This window comes from Carassius carassius, chromosome 41, assembly GCF_963082965.1.
Source record: "Carassius carassius chromosome 41, fCarCar2.1, whole genome shotgun sequence".
In the NCBI taxonomy this organism is placed as follows: Eukaryota; Metazoa; Chordata; class Actinopteri; order Cypriniformes; family Cyprinidae; genus Carassius; species Carassius carassius.
Window position 1 is genome coordinate 11,840,351 of NC_081795.1, and position 21,487 is coordinate 11,861,837.

The following is a 21,487-nucleotide window of genomic DNA, read 5'->3' on the forward strand; positions in this document are numbered from 1 at the left end:
GGCTGCTGAATAACTGCGGATGAGGCCGGTGCGGAAAAGAACTTACAGCAATTACGTTGGCTTATGAATATGCTCAGAATTTGTCTTTAAATATTACTTTTCACACTGATGAGACCGTGTCATTATGCCTCATATTATTCTTATCAGACACAGATTGGCTAATTAACCTGTCAGTGTTGTTTCAGCCAGTGCTTTCAATTAATTTATTTTTAAAATAATCATTTGAAAATGTATGAATTTCTTTCAAAACTTCAGTAAATTGAAAAGCAGAGAAAGACTTAAAAGATTGGATGACGCCACAGGCAAACTGTTTTTATTCAAGTCGTAAAACTGTAATTTGTGATTGAGACCACTGGGGGCACTCAAAACACTTACTAGTGACATTCAAAGCAGCTTGTCAGAAATCAAAATTACACGTTTTGCAATCAGTCATGCATCACTGACCCATTTAAATCTAAGATCCTTTTCTAAGCACAAATCTGTCTCTGATTCCAATATGATTCAGATTTAACAGGGACTACTAAGCATGATCCAGAAACTTTTTGTGACAGAGACAATGTCATCAAAAGGGCTTTCATTAAGATGCTGAATGCTGTGCCTTAAAAAGTGGGAGGGCACTTCCCACTCAATACCCACCCACACACATATAAAAGACAAAGAAATTCCTCTCCGGTCTCATTAACATCCCATAAAGCCACGTTCCTGACACTCTGCTCCTGCAACAACTGGCTAGATACGACATTATAATAACTTGCCGGCACAGATAACAACTTTGAGGTTGAGTTCGTGCTCAAATGACAAACTAAAGGACACAAAAGTCATTGAGGAGAACTTTTCAAGCAGTCTTTTTCCCCAACGTTGTGAGAGACGAGGGAAACTCAGTGATTCAAGTCACTGCTGAAACTGAAAAGCACACATTCTCCAGATAAGGCCCCTTTGGGAACAGGCTGGGGTGCACTACAAAATCCTGAGGAGGAAAGAAAGTAAAAAGTTGCTTACCAATGCTTGAGTGGAGGCTTGGTCTATAGCTGATACAGTCAGTGATGTACTGGACTCTATGTCATCTAATGCAAGCTCTATGTTTTCCTAAACAGGGATAGAGGGAGTATTAGTCAGCTACGATTTCAAACTGATTTAAGGTTAAAGGTTTCTATATTTTTTCATGTGTTTAATACCATATTTTCTAAATTTTTCTATGATTATACAGCCTTGAGGACAGATAAATAACCAAGTAAGAGGCTTAAGCATGAAAATTTATAATTTCAAGACCTTGAGTGGAATGATGCTCAGACATCTGCCCTGAAATATCAGGCCTGTCTTTATGACAGCCCTAAGTTCTGTGAACTGCCAAAAATATATAAGCGCTGGTCAATCACATCACTTTGAGGCAAATTCTGTGACTAAATGTGCGGTCAACATTTGCCATTGTTCACAATCACACTGAAACAGAAGTAGCAAAATATTTTTTTTTCTTCTGTATTTTTATGTAAACCCAAGTGTTAAGTGTTACAGATTAGGGTGGGAACTTCGTTGTTTTCACCCAAAGAGTTAGTTATGAGAGTTAAGAGTTTATTATAAAATTAAAAAAGGACAAATCAAATGTATTTATGGATGAACTGCGCACAATGAGCTCTATAATGTGCATTTACAATTTTGGGGGGAAAAAAAGTATTTAAAAATTGAAAAAAAAATTCATGCCGACTGGTAGTCTGTAGGGAGTTCCAGAACATCGCTTATAGTCCCTTTATCTCTATGACAGACTCTGATTGGCTCATGTACTTAGCCTGATTATTGATTCTGTTAACAAGGCAAGCACATTTGATTATGACAGCTTAGACAAACATGTTAATTCTGCATTATTAAATTTGAGGTTGTATTAAAATAAACATCGATCTATCTCAGCTAGACACAGCCCAAATGAATTGAGACTATAATTTTTATTTTTTATTTTTTTCAAAGGAAGTATTTTGATAGTTTCTGCACCTCCTTGTAGCGCTCTAGTTCCTGTACAAAGGTGCGTTCATGGAAAAGCGTTTGGAGACGTTCTTGGGTGTAGTTGTGGCACAGCTCTTCAAAGGTGGCGCCACGGTCCCGCTTGGCTAACTTTGGGTTCTGGAATCCTGGTGTGTCCACAATAAGCAGAGAGCACAGGGAATGCTGACTCGATTTCAGCGCTCTAAACAAACACAAACAAACAACAGATGCACATTAAGTGTAGGTTAGATGCATCAAACAATAAAGGCTTTTTTTCTCATTCACAAATTAAACTGGGAATTATGGTAGGCAATTTAAAAGCCTACTCCCACTACTAATCTTTACATTCTTATTGGGAAAAAGACAAGACATTTTTGTCCTGACCCTGAGAGGTAACAAACATTACCGGTTAACGAGTGAGATGACCAGAGTAAAGAGCTCAGAGTAGAGTCCAGCAGCCATGGCCTCCAGACACTCCAGAGCTGTGATCTTTGGAGCTGTGAGGTAAAACATACATTTTAATACTGCCAAAGCAAGCAAACACAATTCCTTTGTGTCAGAGGTCTTGTTTTATGAAAATTCTTACCTGAGTTGTCTCCTGTCCCAACATCATCTGGTCCCTGGCGGAACGAGGTGGATCTCTGTATGCTTCCTTTGGGCTGGTGTTTGAAGATAGCAGAGGAGAGCTCTTCTAGGGTGCATCCCAAGAGGTAAGCTGCCTTCTGGGCCCACTCATGACGTGCAAATTGCTTCCGGCCCGCTGTGAGATGCGCAGGGACAGTGTTAATACCATGTTGATCGAAGCAACACTAATGACTCTGGGGCTCTTGTGGCATCTGAGAGAAGTCTTATGCAATCCCGCTGATTATTTCATTGATGAACAGTCATATTATCTTTTCGAATAGATCCCGTTTTAACCAAATATTGAAATTATGGATGAAAAACAGCAGTGGTTTTCATGGGTGCATTACGGATTAAAGTAGGCTGCAGATTAGTTCCGGTCATGGACGATAAAAAGCAACTAACTGTTTGATTACGCTTTTTTTAGAAGATCAATTTCGAAGGGAGGAGAAACTCTTTCCATATATTTCGTTATTTAAATTTGTCATCCAGTCAATCACTGTGGGATTTTCATGCAAATCCATCTGTTACTTGGTAAACACTTGCCAAATTAAGCAGACGCCACAGAGAGGCTGTGTGATATGTCCTCATCCTCAAAAAATCAGGAGCAAAACTATAGAAGGTGAAAGAAACTACATCCCAGATGAGATTAAATATGGATTCAACTGAAACAAAGATGAGTTTCAAGAATGTCACGTTATTAATTTTGTACATGGCTGGCGCATTCATCTTATGGTAATATTAATATAATTATTTGCTTATATTTAAACAAATATCGAATAAAACTAATAGTATTTGGTTGAATGCATCTGAATAAATGATACTGCTTTATCAAAAACTAGATTTTTTTTTTTTTTTTACAACAAGCTATTTTGATATTCAATGTACATTTTGACAAGCACTATTGAAAACCACTGACTGTATACAGTAAAACTCTCACATTCAGAACTATCAAAAAATGGTCTGATGATGCCTGTGAGTTTTAATGTTTAGTCAGCATTTACATTTTTTTTTTAAAGGTTTTTTCAAATGTGTCTAGCAGATATTGTTCCGACTGACCTCAGAGCTAGCCACAGAGTCATAAACAAGAAGAGTGACACGCAACCAGAAAAGGTCTCAGAGAGAGAGAGAGAGAGATGGAAAACAACGCAGGCCTCTGGTGGAATAGATGAACGCCAAAAATAAACAAGAACTGAGAGCGAAAAGGCTTTTTATTTGTGTTTGCGGCTTAACAACAGAAAAGCACTGCAGAAATGAAAAGTCTACAACATGGAAAAACATCAGAGAGCCTGAGCTTTATAAGACAACAAAGTTACGATGCTCCCCTCCCTCACCCGCACATATTCCCACCAAGGTTTTATCTAAGCTTCAAGACTAAGACATTGTTATAAACCTCTGAAAGAAAAGAAGACAAGCAGAGAAATGAAAGAAGAAAGAAAAGACTGCAATAAGAATGGAAATGGAAATGTCTGGCAAGGACGATAACAGCATAAAACCACACGCACAAACACAAAAGAGGTATTTGCTTGTAGTGCTTGTAGATATATAATATTCATGCTCATTACCTTCATCAACCTCTGCTTTGTAACATCATGCAACATGCAAGTAGAGAAGAAAAGGGTTAAGACATGACAGACATTATTCAGTATTGTACAAACGGAACCAAAAATGCAATCATTAGCCCACAAACTCTCGCATATACTGTACAAATATTACTGGATTTCCATGCATTTTTATTTGACATTTCCATTGCACATTAGTTGTCAATTAGTAATCTATCAATATGTGTTTTTCCAATGGCTGGCCAATGAATAAATATAGTAGCATATGAGGACTAGTAAAAGACTAAAACAATAATATATAATAATAATAATAATGATAAAAATTATTTTTTTAAAAATTATAAATGTCTTTACTGTCACCTTTATACATCCTTGCTAAATACAAGTATAAAAAAATATTACTGACCCCACAGTTCCTTGACAAAGTCTAGAAAAACTATTTTACACATTTTACAGTTATTTGCCTGTACTAAGAATAAGAACAGACTTAAACCTAGATAAATACCCAGCCAAAATACAATGAAGCAGAACAACACTGCCCCCTGCTGTACCGACAGTCAGGTACAACTAAGTGACAAGACAAAGGTGTCTTTATAAACATTTAATATACTGTCCTGAAGGTGAAATATGTTGCTAAAAAAGCTTTACCAGTTATTATGTTTGATGTCATGTAATGTTAGTCTTCAGTACCAACTCAGGACACTGAAGCAGTATTAGTACCTCCTGCCAGAAATAAAGCTTTCCTGCATTTGTCTGAGAGACACAGGGGAGCCATGCAGGTTCAGGAAAGAGTACCAGACTACAGAGCAATTTAGAGACAGCACTGACTATATATCACTATATATCAGCAACAAACTAGTATACATTACATACTTGTATTCAAATCCAAGTCCACACACTCCTTTCCCACACCTTTTAATTACTGAATAATGATTTTTAAATAATAGATTTATAGAAATTTAACTCACAAAAAAAAGGAGAAATTTTCCATGACTTATAAGATAAACACATACACACACACACACACATTTGAAGCCTTCTGAATTACAGGGACACAGGAAGTGTCCTCATTAACCACCTTCATATTGTAATACCAGTGTCATGTCACAAATCTGTGTCCTCATAAACTACCCAAACCAGTACGCACGCACGCACGCACACACACAAACACACACAATTTGAATATTCCCAGCAATTTCTGAGTTTCCCATGACTGTAGACCCTAGAGACAGGATGTAGACAGTACAGTTTGGAGTCTGGTGATTAAAAAGTTCATTAATACATCATCCTCTGCATGAGGGGGAAGTGATATCATAGACTGTGAATACGGAGCCATCCATCCTCATTAGAGCTAAAGAAATGCACATCTCTAAACTCCTCAACATCAAACTGTTTCCTGAGCTGCTCGTCTCTCCTCTGTTTGAGCTCAGTAAGCAGACAGATAGTCAGCCTTAATTAATAAAGTCTGTTTCCGTGCTTGTTAGGCGTCTTTTTCTTTTTTTTGAAGTTTTCCAGTTCTGATGTGTAAAGAGAAATCTGTCGAATGCTTCTGTGAGCTAAATTAGCACAGAGACAGCAGTGTGGGGCTTAAAGGGGAAGAGTTAGAATCAAAGCAAGCTATTAACCGCTCTAAATATGTTTTGCTAAGGGTTTATGCCGGGGTTATTGGTGACTTGGGATTGCTTGAAAGTAAATCAATGACACACCACACTGTCTGACTGGGTGAGTGTTGCGTTACCTTTTGTGGCCCCTGCAGCTCCAAGATGGTATATGGCCCCAAGGATGAGCCACAGAGCTTTCTGTTCATCAGAAGAGATGCCCAGCACCTTCATAGCTGCCTGCAGTTTAGTGAACTGTTGTGATGCCTTTTGCTTGTCCTCAGACTGTGTACACATACACACACACAAGAAAAGAATATTAGAAAAATACAAAATACAATACAACACAATTTTATTTGTTGTATGCATTACCCACTAAATTAATAAATCATTTTAAAAATGATTTTGGATATGCTGCTGGCAAACTATTCAATCTACTTAAAACTAACCTTAGTTTGAGGCACAATCCCAAAAGCACTGTTCTCTGCAAAGTGGTTGAAATGCAACTCCGTTCTGCAGGAAAATTGAAATACAATCGAGATATTAACTCACACAGTTATTTTACAGGTTTCTTCAATAGTGCAAGCTTTTTTTAAGAGCAGAAATGTTGGGCTCCAGACAAAATAACTGAAAAATGCAATAGCAAAAAATACACTGTATTCAAAGCGTTCATTCATGAGTTCATTCATTCTGTAGTCATTCATATATTCATTAGCGTGAGTTTACCTGAGTGTGCTGTCTGCTCCAGCCATCATGTAATAAAAAACATTAAAAGTGGACTCAGTCTCTGGTCGTTTCACCACCCTCAGCTTCTCCAGCAGCATGGTCTACATATAAAAGAAAGAGATGAATGACTCTTGAATGGACATGTTTATATAATTACAATAGCAGAATTCTATTTTTTGCCCATTTCATACAGTATCGTAGTACTATAAAATAATTAAATAATTAAAAACTATTAAGATAACACATTTGTATTTATGATTATTATTATTTATTGAACTGAACAATATTTTAATAAGGGGCATTTAAAGGTAGCAGGGTGGGTTGCCATTTATCTACACGTCATTAAATGAGTACCTTTTTTTTTTTATATGTGCAATGTGCATTTAGATATGACCCAGTACAATATCAATGTCAAACCTGGATAGAGGCAGAGGCCACCTGACCAGCCTGGTCAAAATCCAGCGAGACGATCTGGGAGAAGCGGCTTGCGTTGTTGTTCATGGAGGTGGCACTGTTTCCAAAGGCCTCTAAGATTGTGTAGACCGCTTGCCATTTCTCAGCTGGAAGAGACACAGTTATATTTAACTAAATGACTGACTCTTTAACACTGACCGCACTAGAAGAGAGGATCCTGCATATGAAGATAACATCAAAGCCTCTTTAATGGTATAGTTGATGAGCACTGTAGTCTTCATTAGGTCATTATTGACCATTCAGGGACTGAGCAGGCCTTAATGACGGCTAATTATCAGAGTGCTTTAGTGGGCATCATTAGCACAGCTCTCATCTGTCACCCTCTTCCCAGCGCTCACACTCTCTCCACACTAGACAAGCCAATTTCCAGTGACCGCGTGACACCCTTGCATTTACCCTTTACCACAAGCTGTTCAAGCTTTTCAAGCACATAGAGAAAATATGCAGTTAAAAATGGGAATGCACAATGATCATATTACACTGGCCAATTTTATCAATTCAACAGTAAATAGTTTTTCTAGGCTTGGTTACAAAAGCACAGTTTTAAAAGAATTTGACTTCTATAATAAAATTCTGATGCTTTCACAGCAGATTGCACTTTTATACATTTCCATTTGAATATTATAACAACATTATAAGCCATCAGCATTTGCCAAAATGTGAGTACATCCCTAGAAAACCTTTAAAAAAATTGCTAGGAGTTTCTGTACCAGTAAAGATCTTCCCAGTGCTGCCGGCGATGGACACCAGGTACTGAACTAAATGCTGGCAGTTTGTGGTCTTGCCACTGCCGCTCTTTCCCAGCAGCACGATGGACTGGTCCTGTCGTGTTGTCAAAAGGTTTCGGTAGGCAGATTGAGCCACTGCATATATATGAGGGGCTGTGTCTTCTCGTCGGCAGCCTTTGAACATGTGCATCACCTGAAACATTAAAGAGAAAAACTTATAACAGACAAACACATGCATTTTCTTTATGCCGCTTGCCTGAGAAAACAAAAGTCTATGGACAAGCTTAGTGAAGATCACTGTTGGGAAGACAGCAAGGAGCTTACAGGTCAAACTAATAATCTTAATGTATTACACGGTCAGTAATGAAAGCATCAAATGTAAAACCATTAACATTCATTTTCCAATGAAGGGAAAATCAATAGCTGTTAACTTGAAAAGAAAGTTGGCATAAACCATCTTTCCAGCACGAGTGCAATAACATTTTCACATATATCATAGTTTCAGCTTCAGAATGCAGAAAACACTCAACATGGCACATAAACAGCTTGATCCATAATAAAAAATCACTTAATTAGGACCGATGACCAAAATAAATTCTCTTCTGGATTGTAATTACATTTTATGGGTAGTACTTTATCTTGCAAGAAATCCAATAAAGCTCATTAGCGGCTTTCTGTTGCCCATTTCCTATTGCGTTTAACTGACGAAGGGACAGTTGTATAAAATATAGTAGCCATAATGCATTGCATTGCTACCACAGTGAGTATCTCCACCTGTAATTGCATACTTTCAGAATATAGAATGCATTTGATGAACTAGGAGGTCATGTGAGTACTGTATTTGTCGTCTACTTTTTCATGTGTATTGCATATTGGGATACTATATAATAAAGCAGAAGTAGGCATATTTGGATGCAAGGAGTGTGAAAGAAAACAAGGGCTCTCACCTTCTCTGAGTACATGGAGGGGGCGCTGATAGGGTTGATGATCACCATGTTGGGCCCCGCGTATGTGTGGATGAGGTTTCCTCCATAGCGCTGGCGCAGGGAATGCATTACACTGGATTCATTCAGGTAGAGCAGAGCTGCCAAGTCCTCACAGCGGTCAAATGACGGCGGGTTCGCCTGGGTTTAAAATGATAAAGGTCAAAGAATGCTAGAAAGCTGACTGGTGATAAATGGGAAGAGTGGAAATATGACTAAATTGATGTGATTCATCTATAATTGTCACGTCTGGTGTACAGAACACACAGGAGAGAGAACCAATAGCGGGTATGCCTTTTATTAGGGGTTAATCCACAGAGCATAAACAGTCCAGGCGTGAGTCGAAAACCGGAAGAGCAATCCAAACATAAACAAACACGACGGCAAGGCAAGGCAAGATGACGGGCAAGAATTAACGTACAACATTAAACAAGGACTCCGTGACTGAGACTCAGACAGACCAGGTATAAATACACACAAGGATGATGGGGAAACAGGAGACAGGTGGGGAACACAATCAATTACCTAACAAGGAGGAAGGTGACCAAATAAGGGAGACAGAAAGTGATAAGGTGATAGACACCGTGAGAAGAAGGACATCTAGTGGACACCCAGGGACACAACCCAGACACTGTGACAGAACCCCCCCTCTACGGAGCGGCTCCCAGACGCTCCACGACAGACACAAGACAGACCAGGAGGGAGGCGGACAGGTGGAGGCTCAGGGGGAGGGACGGAGGGCCAGAAAAGAAAGACATTGGAAACAGGCACCAGACAGTAAACACAAAACAGGAAGACCAGGAGGGAGGAGGACTGGAGGAGGTTCAGGGGGAGGGATGGAGGGCCAGACTACAGAGAGGAACGGGGACAGGAGTAAATACAAAAACAACAGACAAACACAACATGAAGCCCCCCCAGGGCGGGGCAGAAGACCACCATGTCCGTGTGGTCAAAGCAAAAAGCCCCCCAGGGTGGAGCCGAAGACCACCACGTCCTCGTGGTCAGAGCGGAAACCCCCCAGGGTGGAGCGGAGGACCACCACGTCCTCGTGGTCGACGCCAGAGTCCCCCAGGGCGGAGCGGATGACCACCACCCCCCTGTGGCCGATGCCGGAGTCCAACAGGCCCGAGCAGCAGCCCACCCAGTGACTTGACTTGACTCCGAACGTCCCACGGTGACCCGCCCTGACCCCGGAAGGTCATCAGTGGCTGGTCCTGACTCTAGACCGGTCTTGGGCACCGAATCGGGAACGGCCTCAGGCACGGGCACCGAATCGGGAACGGCATCGGGCACCGCCTCGGCCTCGGGAACGGCATCGGGCACCGCCTCGGCCTCCGGAACAGCATCGGGCACCGCCTCGGCATCGGCCTCCGGAACAGCATCGGGCACCGCCTCAGCCTCCGGAACAGCATCGGGCACCGCCTCGGCCTCCGGAACAGCATCGGGCACCGCCTCGGCCTCCGGAACAGCATCGGGCACCGCCTCGGCATCGGGCACCGCCTCGGCCTCGGGAACAGCATCGGGCACCGCCTCGGCATCGGGCACCGCCTCGGCCTCGGGAACAGCCTCGGGCACCGCCTCGGCCTCGGGAACAGCATCGGGCACCGCCTCGGCCTCCGGAACGGCATCGCGCACCGCCTCGGCATCGGCCTCCGGAACAGCATCGGGCATCGCCTCAGCCTCCGGAACAGCATCGGGCACCGCCTCGGTCTCGGGAACGGCCTCGGGCACCGCCTCGGGAACGTCCTCTGGGCTTTGAGGAACGGTAGACGCCTGTCTCCTCCTCCTCCGTCCTCTATGTTGGCGAGTCGGCGACACCTCGTCTGGAGACTCAGGCGTTGAGTCGGCCATCTTGTGCTGTGGCGCTGGGCTGGCGGCCATCTTGTGCTGTGGCGCTGGGCTGGTGGCCATCTTGTGCTGTGGCTCTGGGCTGGCGGCCATCTTGTGCTGTGGCGCTGGGCTGGCGGCCATCTTGTGCTGTGGCTCTGGGCTGGCGGCCATCTTGTGCTGTGGCGCTGGCTCCGCAGCCATGACATTAACCGTCTTGGGAATCTCTAGGATCTTGGACAGCGTAGCGAAATAATCCAAGAAGGAGTCAGCGGCCCTCCTGGGCGTTGGCGTTGAGCTGGCGGCCATCTTGCACCGTGGCGCTGGGCTGGTGGCCCTCTTGTGCTGTGGTGCTGGACCCGCGTTCCTCATGGGCAGTGTCGCTGGCTTTCTCCTTCTGCCCTGGTGAGACGGCGGCTCTGGTCCCTCCCACGTGAGCCCAGAGTCAAAGGGGAGCCATGGTGGAGAGCGGTGCTGGGCTTCCTCTCGCCCACCTCCCCCTCGGCGCCCTCCCCTGGTCCCGCGAAACACGACCAGGCGGGTTCCCTCAAACTGAATGCCTCTCTCCCGCTCGGAGGCTGGGGAAGAAGCGTAACTCGACATACCGCTGGGTCTCAAAGTGACGGAGTCCTTCTGTCACGTCTGGTGTACAGAACACACAGGAGAGAGAACCAATAGCGGGTATGCCTTTTATTAGGGGTTAATCCACAGAGCATAAACAGTCCAGGCGTGAGTCGAAAACCGGAAGAGCAATCCAAACATAAACAAACACGACGGCAAGGCAAGGCAAGATGACGGGCAAGAATTAACGTACAACATTAAACAAGGACTCCGTGACTGAGACTCAGACAGACCAGGTATAAATACACACAAGGATGATGGGGAAACAGGAGACAGGTGGGGAACACAATCAATTACCTAACAAGGAGGAAGGTGACCAAATAAGGGAGACAGAAAGTGATAAGGTGATAGACACCGTGAGAAGAAGGACATCTAGTGGACACCCAGGGACACAACCCAGACACTGTGACAATAATAGCCTCAATACTTCATGCCAATCTTTAATGCAATTTAAAACTTGTCAAGCTCAACTCTGGATCCAGCTTAGCAATTCCCTCAATGAACAGATGGTTCAGAAATTTGATTTGAGGTCAACCTGGAAATCATCAGCTCAAACTGTGCCAGGCAGGAAGTGAGCTGAAATATATTTCCCAGCATATATCTCATCAAGGCCTAATAGTGCAAACTCTGAAAATTCTATTAGGCTTCTATGCTTGTCTATATAGGTCAATCTGTCTGTTTAAAAAATAAGGCTAAATCCCACCTGTTTCTCTGTGACCTATATAATAGCATAATTTTCTCCCACCCTTTCCATACTACCCAGGACCCACCTGTTCATGTCTAACCCTCACTTGGCTCTGGATTCAGGCCAGGCAAAAAGCAGAGTTCTGGTGATTCATTAAAATACACAGCTATTCTGCTGTTGAATCCACATCATCACAGTGAAAGGAATGATTGTTTTCTATTGTGAATGTGAAATCTGAACAGAATGTGATGAAATGAGGTGAGACAAATTTTCCTATTCTATTTCCTGGCTGCACTCAAAAACCAGCACATCCCGACTAGTGTAGCCACTTCATGAACAAAATGACCTTTCTTCTAATGTATCACATAAAAGCGCTAACAAGCTTAAATCAATCTGATAAATCATTTAATTAATCTATTCAAAGTTAGAATCAGTTAAAATCTTTAAGAAGTCATTATCAATCTAAATTAAGCAAGAAATGTGTACTTAAAGGGTTAGTTCACCCTCATGTCATTCCAAACCCATAAGACCTCCGTTCATCTTCGGAACACAGTTTAAGATTTTTTTAGATTTAGTCCGAGAGCTTTCTGACCTTCCATTGAAAATGTATGTACAGTATACTGTCCATGTCCAGAAAGGTAAGAAAAACATCATCAAAGTAGTCCATGTAACATCAGAGGTTCAGTTAGAATTTGTTGAAGCATTGAAAACGCGCTCACAACAGACTCGGAAGAGAAGACAATGCTGAATAAAGTCTTAATTTTTTGACCAAAATGTATTTTCGATGCTTCAACAAATTCTAACTGACCCTCTGATGTCACAAGGACTACTTTAATGCTGTTTTTATTACCTTTCTGGACATGGACAGTATACCGTACATACATTTTCAATGGAAGGTCAGAAAGCTCTCGGGCTGAATCTAAAATATCTTAAACTGTGTTCCGAAGATGAACAGGGGTCAAAAATGTTTTTAGAAATTAAACATACAAAGATGAATTGATCACAATATGATCTATAACATGCATTTAGAGAATTTTCATTATATTTTGATTATGAATAAAAAATGTTTTATTTGTGCATACTAAAACACATGATTAGGGATGGGTACCGAAACCCGGTATTAAAATGGCCCCGGGGCTAAATTGAAAGACCGTAGTATCAGTAAGATCTGACGGTATCGGTCCTGCTTTCGGTACTGGAGGAGAAAAAATTTATGTACTATGTATTTTTGCTTAATAATGTTATCGTGCACATTTTATCTCACCAAACATTTCTAATTTGCGATCATGTTAAGACGTTTGTCTGTGAGATCTGCGAGATCTCTCATGTGTGCCGCGGAGAACTTTTCAGAATGCCGCAAGCGCACCGCATGTCATGTAACTTCCTCAGCTTTTCCGTAACAACGTTGAAAGCTCAGCCAAGATGAAGGAACAGCTGATAGCTGTATGTGGATTTTTTTATTAATTTAGAAGCAGAGCTACTGCAAGCAGTTTTTAGTGCTGCAAATCCATTTATCCATTGCTGAAATTTCCACTTCTTCATGGAGAGAGCAGGTCATGGTTGCTTAGCAACATCAGACTCCTCAGGAGCGCAAGTGCTCGAAAGCTTTGGGGGAAAAAAAATCAGAAAGCGGCGTGCCTAGCGTTTTCCATTCGTTTTTAGACGCGATATGTGAACGGCCCCTTACAGTACGAAAACTGCTTAATACATAGAGTGACGATGGCGGAGACAGCAAAACGTTCCAAAGAGTGGTTATACTTCACTAGAGTTGATGCAGACAACGCTGGTTGTCATAAGTGCAACAAAATTGTGGCATGTAAGGGCGGAAACACAAGCAATCTGTCAAAGCATCTTTCAAAAGTGCATTATGTGCAGACAGAGAAATGCTAAGTTTTCCACTGCCTAACACAACACAAAGTAACACAACACAAAGTACCGATAAAAATACCATTAAAGTACCGGACGGTTAAGCAGTATCTGAAAGAGTAGTAATACCGTTAAAACCGTAATACCCATCCCTACACATGATCAGCCTGGACAACTGACCTTCTCCACGTCATCCTCGTCCACATCCAGTACTGTCCCATCATGCTCCAGTTTGATTTTCACTTTCCCCTCTGGTAGACTGCCAGTCTCTGTCTTCACCACAGTGGCTGTAAAGAACACCAGAGAACACTGGGATTGTTTTATTTCGGATTGCACACATCACATCATCATTGCGGAAACCAAATTAAAACAGACTTTTTAAATTTCAATGCCATAAAAGCACTCTGTTATTGTTATCGTAATGAAACTAGTATTAAGTTACAAATCGTATAAGAATTAAAACTGACCCGATTTCTTTTCTTAATAAATGTCCCTGATGTTATAGTGTGCGAAACAATGGTGCACAATATTCTAAAAGAGAATATGTTTCCATGATCTTTCATCAAAATGCAATAACATTCTCCGCCTCTGAAATGACTTTCTCTTCTATTCTAGCACAATATTCTATTTTCACATAGGAATGTGTCAAATTATGCAAGTTAAATGAATAGAAAATGTCTTCAATTTAAAATAATGCTTCGAGTTCATTTGGCATGGCTTTTGTACTAACCCAGAGAGAATCCATCCTTGTGGACCAGCCACACTTTCTCTGAGCCGTACCATGCTTGCTCTGCAGCTATCTGCTCCTCTGTTTTCACCTGTGAAGGAGAAAACATCAGTCAAACAACTTTTTATGGCTTTGCACAGGCCTTTTGAACAGGAGCTTCACTGATACGCTTCAAATCCACACCATGCATTGGTCCACACTTATGTGAGAAGGTCTGTTATCATTCAATGACACAAAAAGTATTTTTATCCTGATCTGAGACCTCTGCTGACAGAATATCAATTAGGGTACAAAGAGATCCCAGATCAGTCCAGAAAAAAAAACTCGTTTCCCAATGTCTACAGTAGTCATGCAAGATAGGGAGAGTTTAACAGCAGAAGTAGAAGCCAACTCGGGCATCAAATGATGGACGAGGTCAGATTACAAGTCCGATGTTCTGGTTGTCTGGCCATGTCTGTTTCCACTGCACTCATGCTTGACCTACACACACTGGTCAGAACATGAACTCTACCGCTGTGGAGGGCTGACAGTGAGAGATAGTATATCTGTGGAGTTGTGTTCCAGTTTTACAAGCTTCTCTTCTCTTGTGTTTGGTTAGTATAAGATGTCATTGCTGTAGGTAAACCGGTAAACTCTACAAGTACAGCGGCACATGAGAAGGAAAGGTAGAAAACACTACAGAACTGTTAATAACAATCCAATGCTAATTAAATGTTAGATTAACCCATTTTATTTTATTTGCCAGATTGTCTGTTTTGCTATCTACGCATGTGTCTCTCAATTGTGGCTCTATGTCTGGGGTGTTGTCGATGAAATGGGATGGGTGTGAACACAACACTCCACAACACAAGGGCAAGTTTGACACGACAGGTCAAGGGTGGGATTATGCAGGTGAACTATGATACACACAACAGCACGAAGCAGACCTTAGGATGGGCGGCAGCAGCATGGTCTGCCTTTAGGATCACCACGGGATCCTCCTCCACTTGTCCCTGTAAGACGGCCGGTCAGCATGAGAGGGCAAGAGCAGCATTAGACATCATAACACTTTATAACGTGCATCTCTCAAAACACAGTCATTTCTCAATTTAATAGCCTGCCTCAGATCCACACACAGAGCATCTAAAACATCCTGTGAATAAAAAGGGTTGTTGATCATGTGGTATATCAGTGTAAGGCACCATGGTATGAAATAAACATTCACCGGGGAGAATGTTCAGAGCTTGAGGCATGAGGAGGCAAAAGGAGATATTACTAAATCAAAGTCTTCACCAATTAGAGAGCACATCCACTGCTATTCACTTATAATCTGATCAGTGGGGCGGCAAAAGCAAATCGTCACACTAAGGGTTTCATGCATTTACAGCTAACCCTGAGTCACCATGCACTGCATCAACACTGGCTTAAAATGATCATACATACACAATAAACAAGCAGGCAATCCTTATATCAAAGATATGATATAGAAACAATCAGGTTCATATATTTGCTTTAATAAAAATATAAGCATCTATTTTTTGTTGATAACACAAGCACAAAAGCACATATAGCCATGTACGAGGGTGGGGGTGAGTTGGAAAGAGGAACAGAGGGCTTACACTCCAACAGGCCACACGAGCGCACACTTGGGCCAAGCCATGGAGGGGCGCAGTAGGGGAAGAGCCATCCCCAGAGGGGCTCTGTACGTGAGACGACGCAGAGGCACTGGCCACAGGTTCCAGCTAGACCAGTCAGCCAAACAATCACAGCCACAGAGACAGCAGTGGACGAGAGAGAAAGGTAGACGTGAGACATGTATCCAGAGGTGAAAGAACAGCAGACACATGGACGTGAGATGGCCATGCCTGAACCAATAACAACTTGCTGTCTAGATACTCAAGTTGTACTGCAGCACACAGCAAAAGTTAAAAAGTGCATGAAATGGGGAAAAATGGGGTGTAAAAACATACAAATCTAAGCTCAGTAGACATCAGAGCAGAAGACTGAGGAAAAACACCTATTTATTGGTCTCGTAGCAGAGCAGCCCATAATACATAATACAATTCAAAACCTAGTAAGCTGCCTTGTTTTATATTCTCTACTTAGGCAGCTAACCTCTAAGGCAGCATCTTAAAAATATGGAGCACCGAAAAGCATTGAATTAAAACCCTATATATGGGGGCAGCAATGATGTCTTAAAGGGGGGGTGAAATGCTATTTCATGCATACTGAGTTTGTTATACTGTTAAAGAGTTGGATTCCCATGCTAAACATTGACAAAGTTTCAAAAATTAAGTTGTACGTTTGAAGGAGTATTTTTGTTCCAAAAATACTCCTTCCGGTTTGTCACAAGTTTCGGAAAGTTTTTTTCGAGTATGGGTCTGTGTGACGTAAGATGGAGCGGAATTTCCTTATATGGGTCCTAAGGGCACTTCTGCCGGAAGAGCGCGCGCTCCCGTAGAGCAGAGCGGACGAGAGACATTCACTGATCAGAGCGAGAGCGTCGCGAAATGTCACAAAAGAAGTGTGTTTTTGGTTTCGAGGGCAAGACAACCCTGCACAGATTAAACATTAAGGGACCAGTGGACGGAGTTTATTTTTACAGAGCATCGACGGAGTTGTGCAAGTGTTTTTGTATGTTCCCTGCATTTCGAAGATGCTTGTTTTACAAACAAGACCCAGTTTGACGCCGGATTTGCATATCGTTTATTTCTTAAGGATGATGCAATCCCAACGAAAACGGGTCACGATCGTGTGTTGGAACCGCAGGCGGTGAGTAAAACTGCTTCAAATATCTCTGTGTTGTTAACTTAGCTATCGGCGCGTAAGCACATCAAGTAAACCTTGTACACCTTTAAAGAAAAAAAAAAGACGACAAAGTGGAACTTAGTCATTTTCCAAAACCGCTAAGCAAATATATACAGTTTCAATACATACCACATAGAGACGTCCTGCTGTAGTCATTGCTGCTGCTGCTCTCGTTCAGTTTCAGCCTCGTGATCTGATTCTGGATCATAAATAAACGGCTGAATCTGACTGTTAGCCATGGTTTGTTTTGGATGATGTTTTTTCTTCCTCACGGTAATGTCACAACTTCCAAACGCTCTCAACGCAAAAGCCTACTCGCGCTCGTGATTCTTTAGCTCCGCCCACACGTCACGCCTCCAGACGCTCGTGTTTTTCCGAAAAAAATCGGCACAGACTATTTTTCTCTTATAAATATAATAAAACTAAAGACTTTTTGGAGATATGAAGGATGCAGTACTACTCTATAGGTACTCAAGATTAACAGGAGATTGAGTGAAAATGAGCATTTCACCCCCCCTTTAAACACAACATACAAATATAACAAAAAAATAGTACTGTAGCTTCACATTACCATTTGTTGCTAAGCTAACAATATGCTACACTAACAAACAACATTTCATTAATAAAAAGTTGGGTAAAATAGTTTTTAAATAAGATTTGATGAGACAGAACATTTCTGAATGTTTTTCAGGACTAATGTTGTCTTCACTGTTGTCTTCCCCCCCAAACTGGAGAAAATTGGGGGGGACTACACAAATAAATAAGTAATTTTAGTAGATTTTTTGTTTTACACTTACTCGTTTAAAACTTTATCTAAAGTGAGATTTCTGGAACTGAATTTACGGTGTCTACTAGAGTTTGAAATAAAGCCATACATTGCTTCTACAGAGAACGTGTTCATAACCATTAGATGTGAAGGCACTATGTTGTTGCTCTGCTAGTATTAATGTCCTCATTAACAATGTAGTGTATACAATTGTTTCCCAGTATTCAGTATTCAGTCAGTGTAAGTGCTGTCAAGCTCTAAAGTGCTTTATTTATAGGCCTACAGCCAGCGCAGTCAGAGCCATGTAAAACAGTCTGGATAAAGCATATTTTAGCATCAGAGAGAGAGAGAGAGAGAGAGAGAGAGAAAGAGAGAAGATGAGGAAGCAGAAATGAAGACAAGAGAAAGAGGGACAGGCATTACAGATGCAGCGAAGATCCTCTCCAGCCGTCTCTGTGCTTCTTCTATGGGACTCAGTGGCAGACTCTCCTATAGGCCAGACCACCAAGAAGAGGTGAGTCTAACTCAGACTATGCACAAACAGTAGCTTTGTCATTGAGTAATGTTATGTAGTAGGCAACATCAATTCATTCAAAAGGATAAATTGTAAAAGCTCTAAACAAAACCTGATTGAAACCAAAGTCACAAATGTGTATGTTAGCATGCTGCATTCCCTTCCTGCAGAGCTGAGCAGGCATGTCAATCTCACTGCTGCAGAGTGTGATCTTTGTAAAACACACACACAAACACACACCTTTTTGGACAGGGTTGGTAGAGTGGGTTTACAAATGCTACCAGGAGAAGGTCTCCCTGCTCGAGTTGGTGGCATAAGTAAGATCGTCTTCACCTTCAAATATTATGTCCAAACCACATACAAAGTCACAAAGTTGTTTAAGGGCTTGAAGTTAGTATCCATGCAACCAATCGCAAATTATTGCTTCTGATCTGAAATGCTACAATCAAACAACTCCAAAACAAATATCCAAAACAAAACCAGTAATCAATCCATATGATGTAGTGTCTATAATCTTGCAACAGTGTCCACACAGATGTATGTTGTCACCAATCTTGTGTACTCAAAACTAGTAAATAGCTCTGTGGGTTAGTGTTGTCACGGTACCAAAATTTCAGTATTCGGTACCGATACCAGTGAAAATCCACGGTTCTCGGTACCAATTTCGGTACCAAAGCAAAAATATGCTAATTTAAAAAAAAAACTTTTTAGCACTAAAAATAAAACCAATGCGATTCTTTATACTTATTTACAATTGTGTTTAAAGTTTTTCTACAAGTTATATAATTATGAAAAACAGTAAAAACAAGTTTCACCCAAATTTAATTTGTCTTTTCATTTATGAAATTTAAACATTTTATTTCTGGTAAATAAAGGGGATTTTCTATTAAAATTAAAACATGTAAGAAATATTGTGATTTATTTCTTTAAAAAATAAAGTTTTATAATTTTTTTCAACAGTAGTAGCACTATCACATACATTTTACTAAATAATAGTAATATTTCTAGCACAATGCCTTTATGTAAAAATTAACTTTTAGGCCTAATGAATGCATATTTGTCATTTTAACTGAACTTAAAACTGGTGGTGATGCTTAAGATTTTTGGTGTAAAAAAAATAGTAATAGATCATATTAATTAGTAATCATATTAATTATTATTAAAAGATAATACTACTACTAATTCTACTATCATACTAATGTATATCCAATGCACTATGGATTGATGAGCTGCTGGGTTCATGAATATTAATTATGTTGTCTGCGTTCGGTCAAACTGATTTGCTGAAATCAAAACAGGGACGGTACAAAATCAGCGCCAGCCAATAATTTTGCCATTTGCGCATTAGCTCCACCCACTACCGGAGAAACCGGTGTGTCTTCTGCTTGTTCAAAAATGAATATGAATAATTCTAAATGAACTCCATTACAGGAAAAGACAATAAAGAATCGTTTACATATAGCGTGTCGATTCAGCGTGGTAAGACTCTCGCTCTCTCTCTCTCTCTTTGCATGTGTGAGAAACAGAAAAGATCGCTTGATGGAGAGAGAACTCTGAAGCTCAGATGCTAAAATTAATGCAAGCGTCATGCGCTTCAGTCTATGTAGTAAACAAACCCGCACGTCTCTGTCATTCATTAATTCACACAGAGACACGGATTCATATTTCAAGCAACATTTGCGGCTTAACATTTACAGATACTGGTCCATATGGAGATTTGATTTGATTAATTTATGCTAACTTTGACAAATTCTATGACTGTCCATATTAAAATGTAAGTTTCATTTTCATGACTGGATTTTGAGATTCCGTCCTCGTTTTCTGCTTCGCGGAAATCATAGCGCTGAACCGGGTTTGAACGGGACCTCGGTACTACCGGTACTTAAAGAAACCTGGTACAGTCACATTTAAAAAATTTTAGTAGCGACTTGGTACCGAAGTACCGGGTCTTTTGACAACACTACTGTGGGTCTCTGAAGTGGTTTAATCTATTAAGGCCTTCAATTCCACCTTAATTTGCAAGATCTGCATATTAAAGTTGGTTTTCCAGTGGTGACATTCAGGAACCATAAGTCCTGGGCTGAGCTATTAAACCCAAAGAGACTAGAAAGACAGCTCAACTCAGAGACAGTATAAGAAGTTTAGGAGAAGGGAGCTGTCTCGCACTTCCAAGAGACACAAGCCACTAGGATAAATGCAGAGGAAAATGTTTAGTAAAAAAGCACAAATTTGAACAACTTGCTTATTTGCAAATAGACTATAACGTGAAACATCTTAGTACTAGTGGTATAAGCCGTTCACATTAGTCCATTCCTCACACAGTAAAGTGAACTTCAGCAATCCATGCAGCCAAGTAATCAGTGTGATCAATACCTCTGGTTTCTTCATAGGCATCTGTTTATTGGGGGGAATGAACCCTGAAGGAGGGGCAAATGGATCTGTTTTGTAGGCTGGGGAGTTAAGGGGATAGGATTTACCAGCAGCAGTTGGAGCAGAGGTAGCAGCTGCTTTAGGAACAGGTAGTGTAGAACTGGGTATAACAGGTAAGGTTTTGGGATCTGGAATAGGAGCTGGAGGTGAAGAAACGATAGGAGCTGTTGGAACAAATACAGTAGGAGTCACAGGAGAAGGTTTTGAAGCAGGAATAAAGCCTGCTGGAGGAGAAAGTGTAGATGGTTTTGATGAGGGTTTCGGTGTAGGAATAAATCCAGATGGAGGAGAGAGTGGGTTGGATTTTGGGGTTGGGATGAATCCTGCTGGTGGAGAAACCAGAGACTTGGGAGTTGTCAGAGTAGCAGCAGATGCTGAAGTCTGTTGCTCTTGTTTTGGAGTCTGGGAGGCCTCTACTTTGGGCACAGTTTTAGCTTGTGCTGGTCCAGAAATGTCCTTCTCTTGAGATTTCTCTACAGGTTTCACACCCTCTTTTTCAAGAGGCTCATCCTTGCGGATGCATGGACGAGATTCCCTGGTCCTGCCTCGTGTCATCAAACTAGTCAGTCCAGCAGAGATATCATCTCTCTCCTCTTTT

At 41.4% G+C, this 21,487-nt stretch overlaps 1 protein-coding gene across 11 annotated transcripts in view; it reads right to left on the reverse strand.

Moving 5' to 3' along the window:
* LOC132122732 (unconventional myosin-XVIIIa-like) overlaps positions 1–21,487 on the reverse strand; it is a 102,457-nt gene that overhangs the window by 41,548 nt on the left and 39,422 nt on the right. For 5 of the 11 annotated variants that reach the window (XM_059533090.1, XM_059533089.1, XM_059533083.1 and 2 more), the window contains exons 3-17: positions 15,991–16,113; positions 15,319–15,384; positions 14,396–14,483; positions 13,846–13,952; positions 8,631–8,807; positions 7,666–7,876; positions 6,899–7,041; positions 6,482–6,582; positions 6,205–6,268; positions 5,896–6,040; positions 4,161–4,175; positions 2,561–2,734; positions 2,381–2,471; positions 1,984–2,176; positions 1,000–1,086 (exon numbers count right to left, since the gene is read on the reverse strand). In XM_059533090.1, coding sequence (XP_059389073.1) covers positions 1,000–1,086; positions 1,984–2,176; positions 2,381–2,471; positions 2,561–2,734; positions 4,161–4,175; positions 5,896–6,040; positions 6,205–6,268; positions 6,482–6,582; positions 6,899–7,041; positions 7,666–7,876; positions 8,631–8,807; positions 13,846–13,952; positions 14,396–14,483; positions 15,319–15,384; positions 15,991–16,113 — 1,785 coding nt within the window. The remainder of the gene's footprint in view (positions 1–999; positions 1,087–1,983; positions 2,177–2,380; positions 2,472–2,560; positions 2,735–4,160; positions 4,176–5,895; positions 6,041–6,204; positions 6,269–6,481; positions 6,583–6,898; positions 7,042–7,665; positions 7,877–8,630; positions 8,808–13,845; positions 13,953–14,395; positions 14,484–15,318; positions 15,385–15,990; positions 16,114–21,487) is intronic. The other 6 variants (XM_059533091.1, XM_059533087.1, XM_059533088.1 and 3 more) reach the window with 4 other exon arrangements.